Source organism: Lepeophtheirus salmonis, chromosome 3 (genome assembly GCF_016086655.4).
Source record: "Lepeophtheirus salmonis chromosome 3, UVic_Lsal_1.4, whole genome shotgun sequence".
In the NCBI taxonomy this organism is placed as follows: Eukaryota; Metazoa; Arthropoda; class Copepoda; order Siphonostomatoida; family Caligidae; genus Lepeophtheirus; species Lepeophtheirus salmonis.
This window is the reverse complement of record NC_052133.2, coordinates 15164408-15176004: the sequence shown is the minus strand read 5'-3', so window position 1 is coordinate 15176004 and position 11597 is coordinate 15164408. Positions and strand designations below refer to the sequence as shown.

Sequence of the window (11597 nt, the reverse complement as noted above, 5' to 3'; positions counted from 1 at the left end):
TATATGGTATTTTCTTAAGCTAAAAGTGAGATAGAATTTTATTTGATAGGGGACTTGTGATGAAATTATTATGAACTAGAAAGTAAATATACAATAGACTTAATACCTTATATCTTGGTTATTCTTTTGTTCATCGGAGTTTTGTTATCTCTGGAGTTTTTGTCATCATACTTCCCCATACATCATGTAATTTTGTAGCATAAGATAAGCAAACCAAAAATGAAAATCCTGGTGGTTTTCATTTTTAGTCTGTTGTCGAGATGGAGAAACAAAATTACTCATCAAGCAGTGTTTTGCACTAAAAGTATTGGGGGCCCCTTGTACTTCTTATGAATGAAAGTGGTTCCGATATCAGATGGCTACGTCCCCTCTCTAAACTAACAAATCAGCAGTGGAAAATAAATATTGCACCTTCTGTGGGTTTGCGGTTATAAATTCAGAACACCTCTTCTTCCTAAGTCCGTCTGTGCGGCATTAATTAACAGAGTGGAAGAGATGGTACAGAAACAATGGAACGACAGAATCACTGCCGTGATTAGCTAGTGTCAACGGCGTCAAATGACCCCGAAAAGTTAAAAATATGACCTTTGATAGCAAAAATACAGTCAGTTATATACGCTGGAAGAACTCATAAAAAAAAATATCACAAGGGATGGAGAAAATGGTCAAGAAATCAAAGTCTATGATGGAAAGTTTTATTGAGAGTGGAATACTGATTAATATATATTAAGACCTAGAAGGGCAACGCATCTGCCCAAATTAAAGGAGGGAGCTCCCATAGTAAAGAAATTAAATTCATGTAAATTAAACTTTATTTAAACTTTGTTATTATTCTTTAAATAGTGACTAATATATATATTTATTAGTTGAAATATTAATTATCCATGCCATTATTGTCGGAGGATTATGTAATATGCATTGATTTGAATTTGTAATGTTTTATTTACTTAACAAAAAAAAAAGTAGGGTTTGCTAATTTGATTTTTTTTTTTTAATTATTTGAAAACAAATATTTCAAGAGTTTGTCATACAACAGTACTATTCTTGATTCCATCTGATTCCCAGTTGTTCAAGATTTATAAATATGCACTATTAATGCAGATTGGGTTATTGGAAGTAACTTGGGACCGTAATTGGAAGAGTTCAATTTTTTGTATAACATAAAATGCTTAATATCCTTTTTTTTCATAAAATCATATAATTCAAAATAAATTGACATACCAGAGTAGAAATGAGATAATATGTTAGTAAAAAATAACGGTTTTAAATGGTACCACAGGGACTAAAACAGTATTGATTTTTTCCCCTTCAGCTCTTATTCTTTGAAAAAGTGTAGCAATGAGAAAAATACAAAGGTAGGCCCAAATAATGCAAAACTTTTTTAATTCAAAATTGTGTATATTCAAAATATATATCAATGCTAAAATCATAATTTCTCTGTAAAATCAATATTAATAACTCTTGGAACGTTTATGAAGGAGTCATATTTTCCTCTATGAAGCGAAATGATAACTCCGTGATTGAGGCCATGGAGATCATATTCAAAATTAATCTATGGTATTAAATAAAAACTCAAAAAATGTCACTATACATTTTTTTTAGAATTTGGGAGAGGTCAAAGTTTGTTCCAACCGTAGTGCATGACCCTCTATAATTGACTTTTGATAGTGTTTTTTTAAGCCTCTCTTAAAATACGTATCTTCTGGAAATGTCTATAGACAAATTCCGAATTTAAATACTCAATAGTAAATACTCCTGTTACTTGTAAAGTGTTCAAGAACTTTCAATCTGTTTTATTCTATCCATTCATGTTTTATTTGCATTGGCCTTGAAAATGATATCAAGACATTGACTTTCAGGGGCCAATAACAAGACAAGACATCTTCATCGTTGAATTTCAACAAAATTAATACTATAAATAGGTTGACCTTAAAGGCATGCATGATGTCTTCAGGCTTCACTTTTTGGTGGGTATTCCACATATACCTACAGTTTGCATTGCAAAAGTTTTAAAAAATTTGTCACCATCCGCCAAACTATTTCTGACAGACTGTGGCCTTGCTAACGTTCAAGGCCTTCATGATGTTCTCCAGTTGGTCATCATCCGGCTGGATTTTTGGTCGAGATTATGTTGTCATTGCCTGATTGTAGATGATAGATGATCTTCTTGCCTCCATCGCAACATATACATAATTTTCATTTACAACAAGTATATCAATCAAAGGCTAATAGTCTACGCTATTCAAAAATAATGGCCGCTAACGTTCAAGGCCTTTTAAGATTTAATTGCTCTTCTTGCCTCCATCACAACATATACATAATTTTCATTTACAACAAGTATATCAAACAAAAACTATTTAAGCAACAAAAACTATTCAAACCCGTATTTTTAGAAGGGCTCATTACATTTTCTATACCCGGTAGTATTGAAGCATATCACAAATAGGTTTAGGGTTGTCTTGTCTTTTTTTCGTAAAAATAATGTCTAAGTGTTGGGTCCTCACTCTGTATAAATACAAATTATGATATGGGGGCATTATCCATGTCCCCATAATTAATATTTTGTATCATTATTATTATGAAGGTATGCAGATATGTACTATTTTTAGAGAGCCCTTAAAAGGGAGCAACAATAAAAATAATAATTATTATTTAAGGAAGAGCAAGGAGAGCTGTGAGAGGGGATCTAAATATATATAAAGGCTTTCCTCTAAGCACATATAAGATGGAAAGCAGTTTCTTCATCATCAATAAGGAGCTTAGGGAAAAAATGAAACGATTAAGGTCCATCATTTTTTTATTTTTTTTTTGCTTTTTTTTTAATCATCAATGAACAAACCCAACAGATTTTTTGAGGTATCTTTAACATACATACATAGATATAAATAGGGCAAGATGTAACTTGTACAAACTCATTGTACAAGTTACGACACAAAAAGCAATTGAATAATGATTTTAAATGAAAAAGTACTTGTAGTGAAAATAATACTATAAAGGAAGATTCTTTAGATCAGTGACTGTCAACCAGGGTTCCATGGAGCATCTTCCAGAGCTTCGGGAAGTTATCAAGGTCAACAAGAAATGTATTTTCTTATAAAAAAAGAAGTCACCAATTTTTTATTTTAATAATAAAAAATTCTTAGGACGAAATTTACCTGTTAATATTTGTTGCTAGGGGCTCTACCGTGATGAAGAGTTGAAAAACCACTTGTTTAGTTGGTCAAAATGTTAATACGAAAAGTTTTTTTTTTTTTTTACTTTGACATTTATAAAAACGTATTCTGTGGCACTTCTTTTTTTTTTTTTTTTTAAATGTTCCTTTAATTTTGTCAGATGTAATTGCACTGATTAAATATTGGTTATCATAATAATATTACACTTACTCCATCTGACCTAGGAATCTTCTTTGAATTCCATATACATTCTGTATATTTTCTTCTCTAGGAACGACCGTGGTGTAAACCTACGTACATTGAGTTCAAGAGAATAATTTATCACGATCGCGTACTCCATTTAGCAACATCGTTCTAGTACATTTAAAAGTTTAAATGTACACCGTTATATTCATTGTAACACGCCATGTATGGGTGGGGTGGAGAAGCTACTTGTGCGAAAAAAATCTTATTGTCAAATTTGTCGAGTAGATAACATTTTTTTCAATTTTTTTTATTTCTAAAAAAAGTTATTTGTCAAAAAAGTTATACAAAAACACTCCGTCAAATTTGTCAAACTCCCAACACCTAAGTTAAAGTCCTATCACACGACACTGACTTGTAAATGCATCACAACTAAGTAACTTTAATCCAAGAAAATGAAATGATCGCATCAATTAGTAGTTGTAACCTCTGCCAACAAAGCTGTTTTTGCCTCTGTTTGGTAGGTAGAGTGTGTGTTTGTATGTCACCAGGATTAGGGCAAAAGTTACAGATCAATTTTGATTAAACTTGGTACGAAGATTATATATAGTCACAGTAAGAGTCCATTAAATTTTGAGGAGTTAAGGTAACACAAAACATACATAATGCATAATCAAACATAACTGTGGAACACATTGAGATAAATTACACCATTTGATTCCAGGCGGCGGTTTTGCACTCTACCGAGTGCCACTTCCGGTTCATAATTAAAATGACTAAAGCTATCTATATTAATAAAGTAAAGTCCATTTGTCTCTCGAAAACTCATTTTTGAGTGTGCACTAAATATGTAAGAAAATTGTGATCTAATAAATAACAATTTAGCAACGAGTGTCTGTAGCTAAAGCTCAGCGCGCCTTTGCAAAAAAGAAAAAATAAGTACATAACTATAATATTCAAGTAAAGTTCAACACCGAGCAATGTTGCATACTTTGGGGGTCCTCAGGTGTGAGGCTATAGTGCCACCTCCGAATGAAGGAATTTTTGTTTGATAATAGACACAAAAAATTGGTTATTATGAGAAAATATGGATATTTTTTTCTTTCAGGATTTATTTTATGGAAAGGAGTACAAATTTTAATTTTTGAAGTTCTTCCACAAAATCCTAAAAACCAAGCCCCCTTAAAATATAACCCTGCAAACGCCCCTAATACTCCGCTGGTAATAAAATAAAGAGTAATAAGACTAATAAATTGTAACTTTTCAATCTGTTTGTACAAGTTCCAACTTGCACAACATATATATATTTATAAATTTTATTAAAAAATTCTTACAAACATTTAGAAAAAAATTTAGGCATAATCGATATAATAATATTATTTGTGTCATTCAACATTCAAAATTTAATTGGGGCAGTGAATAATAATATACTTTAAAATATTAATTACAAAATCAAAAACGATAACAGAGTGCATAATGCATAATAATTCAACCAAACAAAAAAATTTAGTTATCACAATATATATTTATAATAATACCCTTTCTAGTATAATGTTATCATTTCTTTAAAATAAAAAAAGTTGTTTGTTTCAAATTATTTTTCCAAATGGATAATATTAAAAAAATATTTGTGTATTTAAAAAATTGGACTAAATCATTCACGTTTAAACTTTTTTGTGGGGATGTACGTAGGAAAAAAATTATTGAGTATATTGAATAAGTTTGCCCCTACGTCATACTTTCTATGTCTAACACGAAATTGGAGACAGTGCAAGGGCATCCGCAAAGGGGGCTGGAGGGGCTTTAGCCCAACCCAAATAAAGGAATTTTTGCTTTTTTTATAAATTTTTTTCGTCATTCGGGCAGATTATCCAACAAAGCAAAACATTCAAATTTGAAATTTTTTTTCAAGAAATTTTATTTTCTGTAAATAGCTCTGGATTTTTAAATTTTTTTCTAAAAATTTAATATTTGAAATGTAATTTATCAAAAAAAATTAATTTTTTTATGAATAGCTGTTTGACATTTGTAATTTAAAAAAAAAAACCAAAAACAATATTAGAAAAAAAAAATTTCAAATTTTTTTTCCCAAAAATTAACTTTTTTATGAATAGCTGTTTACATTTGTAATTTTAAAAAAATTATAGTTGAAATGTAATGTTTCAAATTTTTTTCTAAAAGTTTTATTTTTTTGTGATTAGGTCCTTAGATAAATCAATGAATTTTTGGATTTTTTTTTCCTAAAAAATCCAAAAACCAAGCCCTCCCCCTCCCAAAATATATATATATAATTCTAGGAACGCCCCTGCAGCGACAGTAGATAGTTGAAACTCAATTATTGCAACCCTTCTAATTTTGAGGAAATAACTTTTCAAAACGAAAAATATATTATTGGAGAGTGGGAAGGTTCTCGATTCAATCATTAATAATTGGTGGAATAAGTTTCCACGTAGGATTACACAATCATTGGAATTAGTACGGTATATTTCTATTTATGTAATGTTTCTCGTAATTTTTTGTTCCAGAAGTTAATGGATTTGATGACATAGAAGTTCTTCTCCATGATACCCCTATTACGATCAAATTATACTGTATTGGAACATCGTATCAAAAAGTCAAAGTCCTTTACTGAATAAGATAAGATCTGATCTCTTCTGGCCTCATCCTTGTGTCCAAAATTCGACACTCCTAATCACCCCCCCCCCGGAATACATCATAAGAGACATACTTACAACTTTTTCGACCTAATGGGACCTTTCATTTACTTTCATGATCCTCCAAAGTGCCCAAATATCTCAGAGAAGTCAAGACCCCTCTCCTTCCTGTAATCCTATAATATATTTTCCCCTATGCAAAGTTATTACCCTACTATTAAAAGCTTGCAATAATTGAATGTCAACTATTCGCTGTCTCCAATTTTGCAATTTTGAGATAGAAAGAGAAAGTATGACGTACGGGCAAACTTGTATAATGTACCAAAATTAAGATTCAAGGGGATTTTTTCTATCTATAATTACATATTTCAAGTATTACCTATAATAATAATATGATTAACTAATTAATTATATAGAAAAAAATGGATATCAAAACACTGTATAAAAAATCATTTTTGAGGGGGGATGAAAGTTCATTCTGGTTCCTGAAAATTGCCTATACAATATATACTTTTTTTAATAGAAAAAGATCAACCATCAAGGTCATTAAAAACTCTGTTTTTTTATTTATACAATCTCATATATGTATTATTGTTTTGTCAAATCCCTCCCATTTTTCAATATTTTTTTTTTAAGAAAGGACACAAAAGGTTCTTGAAGATACAAATATCCACTACATTTGAAACGATACAAAAAAACTAATTACAATGGTTCAACGTTACTAATTATTATAAGGAGGTGGAGGGTTATTTTATGAGCATTTTTTAGAGAATAAAATTGAGCAAAGTTGATAGGGATTTTGAAGAGGGGGGGGGGGATTTTGAAATATATAAAAATGTTCGGAACTTAATTTTGTCAACTCAACCTACTCCTTCTAATCACATCATATATAATTTATTTGTAAGTTATTCAATTTTTATATGCCTTAAAAATGCTGGATTGAATTAAAAACTTTATATGTACAGAGATACCCTTTTCATTAATATTTAGTTGCATCAATTACAAATCCATTACTCGACTATAATAGCTACATCAAGACAAATTTGGACGAGTAATTTGAACACAAAGTTGGATGTTTTTTTTATGTAAGCTCTTAAAAATATATAGACTTCATTTAAACTTGATTTAGATAAGTATATACATACATATATAGAAGTTATTGCTACTGCCTTAATAAGTTTGTATTTTCTATAACATTCTGCATTGGTGGTATAAAACAAAAAAAAAGTATATTATTATACAGAAATAATATATTTATAGCATTATGTGGAGACGTTGTCTGGGATACTGCACAGTCTTATTTAATTAGAATTTATCTCTAGACTAAAATCTCTATATATATATTAAATGTACAAACAGGGTGTGTATTATATATAAAAAGAATTTGGTGTACAAAAACAAAAAACAAGGATGATGATAATTATTGATAATACGGTCATGACTATCCTACAAGTGAAACTTGTTCCTTGAGCCTTTTTAAAAACCCCTTCTATTTGTATTATATCATTGTTCTTCATTTACTAATAGATAAAAATATAAATGTATGCATACCCTTATATTATACCTAGATATTTGATCTGATCTCCATCCTTGTTATTTATAGTTGTATGTACAAAAAGTAGGTAAAAGGCCCCCCTTCATGATTTGGATATTTCCAAGAGTCCCATTTGTCTCCGACACCGCTCAATAATAACCCGACTCATAAACTGTTTCCTTGAAATCTGTCTCACCCTTTTTAAATAGACCTCAAGGTCAATCCTCCCTCGACGTAAGGCCTCTCCAAGAAAGAAAATTGAATCATCAGCAGACGCATCCTCAACATAAGCACAAAGGATCTGTTGTTGTAGTGGATATTGGGGATGAATGATTTCATCTGGATTTATTCCAGAGTGTAGGAGAGATGTGAGAGAGTCTATGGAATTTCTAAATTTAGTTCTTAAGGTAGTTAGTGTCTCTTGTTGGGAGTCTGACACTTTACTCAGTTCCTGGAGTTCAGTTAGATGTTTGGAGAGTGCTTCTTGGCTGTCTAGAAGATCCTTGGTGGTTTCATGTAGAGAGTCAATCTCTGCTCGTGTCTTCATGAACTCTTCGTTGAGTTTGGCCTTGAGTCGGACTTCTACAACGGATCGAATTTGACTTTTGCTTGTGAGTTTTTGATTGAGTGGAGGCTTGGAAAAAACAGGGGGATTTCGTCCAAATGCAGTGATACAGGCAGTGATGAGCGCATTTACTGAGGCTTCAGGATCTTCCTTCCAAGTTGTGAGTATACGTAGAGAAATCTTACCATCGGAGTCAACTTTTTCGGATACTTTAATCTCCATATCCGGAGTGGGTTTGACAAAGGCCATGGGAGGATTATGGGGATAGTCTTCAGGTAGCCAAAAGCAGACTGGAATATTATAAGAGGCACCCTTGTATTTAACAGGGATAGTACCCTTTAGATTTAGTAGCTTTTTCTCAGAACCATCATTGAAGACAAAGTTGTCCAACTCAGGGGAGAGTCCTGGATAGGAGTTGAGAACGTAGCGAACGTCTTTTTTGATGCAGTCAGAGTAACGGTAGTTGTTTGTGGCCTTGGAGAGGAACTTGTCATACTTTTTGTATTTCATTTTGGAGATGTGATGTGATGATGGATGATCTTTAAAAAAGTTTCACTTTTGATTTCCCTTCCTCCTCTGACCTCAATTCATTTTCCTTTTCCTAATAAAAACTAGATTGGGTTCTCATAGTTGTTCACTTTGGTAGGTAACGGGTAGGAAATATACACGCATTCCCCAAATGTTTGTTCAGTTGACGTTCTTGAGCCGTACTGGAGTTTGAAAGTTAGATCTACTTTCATTTAATCGTGTCTACTTTTCCCCCCTCTCCTTTCTCTCTCACTCTTTTTCTGAGCTTCTCTTCTTCTTCCCCTCTTCTACTTCTACTCTTCTTCTCAGAGTCAAACAAAGAAATAGTTACCGTTATGATTACAATATTATACTCTATACATACATATAATATAATCACATTAGTATAGTTTTGTGAGGAGTCATCTCAATATTTTGTACACCATATACATAATTTTCTTCATAAATGCGATAATCCTCAAAATATGCTTTATCGGTATCCCCCCCCCACCTTACCCCTTCTTCCATAAAATGTATTTTCTAATTAGGCTGGCTAAATATATACCTACATATGTAGTACTTTAACACAAAAGCAAGCTATAATTCGTAGTTAAGAGGTAGATTTGTATCTTCAAACTCCAAATCTATTTTTGCAAAGTACCACTATGCCTCATTTCTCTATGGACCCTTTCCAATTGCCGGTATCGTTTGTCGTAGAGTTTTAAGGTTAATTTTTAATGAAGTATTGGGCAAAGAAGAATTATGAAATCCTACTCCACAAAAAACGACAAAAACAATAGGTAAGGGCCCATAGGGCAATGAGGCATAGTAGGCTCCGCCAAAAGTCGACCTATTATATCGGAGCAATAAATACAGGTTGAAACTAAAGTTGATTTTTTAATGACTACTGAAACAAACGGTTAGTTAAATTTTTTTTTTTTTAAAAGTGCCTGTAATTTTTTTAAATATAGAGTTAGGACTTTTGATTTTTCTTTTATACAAACAGATTTGATGGGGATTTTTTTTTTTTTTTTTTTTTTTGACATATTTCTGCTTAAAAAGCATGTGCATTAAATTTAAAATAGTTTTATCTTCTGAATCTTCTGTTCAAATTGTGATATGATCAAAATAAGGTCTGATTACAACATTTTTTTCATGAACTTTTCCTTTTCAGAAACACTTTCTTTTTTAAATTGAGCCACAGGTTCAGAAGATATGTTTTGTTTTGTTTTTATAATCGACTATAATGCATAAAATTGTACCGTTGTTTAAAATTGCAAAAAATAATCTAATAAAAAATTGAGTTTTCTCCACTTATTTAAAAGCGCATGAAAGATTAAAAAGTTGTTAAAAGACGGAGAGAAGCCACCTTTATAAATTAAAAATATAAATCGTCTTATGGTTTAAAAGTATATTGCGTCCATATATCTCACGATTGTTCTATTCAAACCTTTTTGATCTACAAGCATAAATTATAGTTGGAGTCTTTGATATTATCGTCTCCACTTTAAAGTCCTTTTATCTTCTGATTATAAGAGTAATGAGCCAATCTGACGCTTTGATACTTAGAGCAAACCTATCGGTAATTATACTCTCCAACATAGATAATAGAGATCTTACACCATCACAAAAATAAATGGAAGGACAATTCTACAGCTTCTTAATAGAAAAAAATCACGTTCCACTTTATTCGACTCACTGGTATATATCGAGGATGTCGCCAACCTTTGTGACCATTTAGTAAAGGGGTTTGAGTATATTATTCTTCGGTTGATTGCTTCTTCTTCCATATTAAGGTACTTCCAGCATTTTTTGGCGGGCCTTGTCGATGGAAATTAGCAACATAAGCCAAGGAAGTGATCCCTGTATGAAGAATCCTATCGGCAATGTTTCCTGTGAATTTTTACAGTTTGTTAATGTTGGGGAATGTTCTGTATAGTACTGATCAACAATTCTAAGGCGTGAATAATAGTTGAGTGTTTCATCAGGGCCTAAGACAATGAGAGTACTAACGATTAAACATTCCCAAGAAACTGTCATATTATACCAATAATTACACAAGGTCTTGACTAATTCAAAAACTATATTCGGTTCAGAAAATATTCTGTCCGAGAATCCATATTTAATAGATATTTAGAACACGTATTTGATTCTTTTTACCCAACTAAGGGTTAGATTTTTCCAAAATATTTCTCTGTCGGTTTACGTGAGATGACATAACAAGGGAGTCATTGAAGATATGAATATTTGAAATTTGAGGCCCTCCACCATGTTGGCTAACATTGAATACATGAGGATATAGGTAACCAATCATTTGATTACAAAAAAAAAAAAAATAGCTTTGGAGTTTCCATATTAAAATCTACATGTATACGAAGTTTCATCTAATTCCAAGTGACTGAACTAAAAACCTTTTAAGAATTCATTTTTTTATTTTTCGACTAATTATTATTACTTTACATTCCTATTTATTAAATTATTCAAATTTTTAAAGTCCCTAAAATATTTAGTTACAATTGGAAAAAAATGTATCAAAAAAAGATGCCTCACAAATCAAATAAAAGGTTTAGAATAGGATTTTTAACCTTGAATAAGTTTTGATATTTTAAATATTGGTAAAAATATTAAATAAATAAAACACTTCGACAAAATTTGAACTTTTTTCTCTTTTTTATAGAAATGATGTGTTTTTTATAGTTTTACCTCGAGAAATATGAAAAATATCTTTACATATAATCTGAAAATTTGTTTTTTTGGGGGCAAACAGAGTGTTTCTTTTTTCAAACATTTTTTTTTTTTTTTTTTTTAAATATCTAATTTTTTGTTTTTTACCTGTAAATATCAAAATAAAATAAATAAAAAAATATATAGCTTGTAGGTACATGTTTCCGAACTTTTTTAAATCATTTATTTACCTGTTTATAAATTGGTAAGTAAAAAAAACAACCGCAAAATTGTCATTTTCTCTAGAATCTAATGAA

At 31.0% G+C, this 11597-nt stretch overlaps 1 protein-coding gene across 1 annotated transcript; it reads right to left on the bottom strand.

Moving 5' to 3' along the window:
• Nucleotides 1–5271: 5271 nt before the first annotated feature.
• On the bottom strand, nt 5272–8889 carry LOC121114070 (tumor susceptibility gene 101 protein). The gene has a single exon (XM_040707904.2). It carries the CDS (start codon nt 8617–8619, stop codon nt 7648–7650), a length of 972 nt encoding a protein of 323 aa, XP_040563838.1. The 5' UTR covers nt 8620–8889; the 3' UTR covers nt 5272–7647.
• Between the last annotated feature and the right edge of the window lie 2708 nt (nt 8890–11597).

Bases quoted from the DNA above. Each gene is read 5' to 3' on its own strand.
- LOC121114070 (XM_040707904.2), bottom strand. From the start codon at position 8,619: ATGAAATACAAAAAGTATGACAAGTTCCTCTCCAAGGCCACAAACAAC.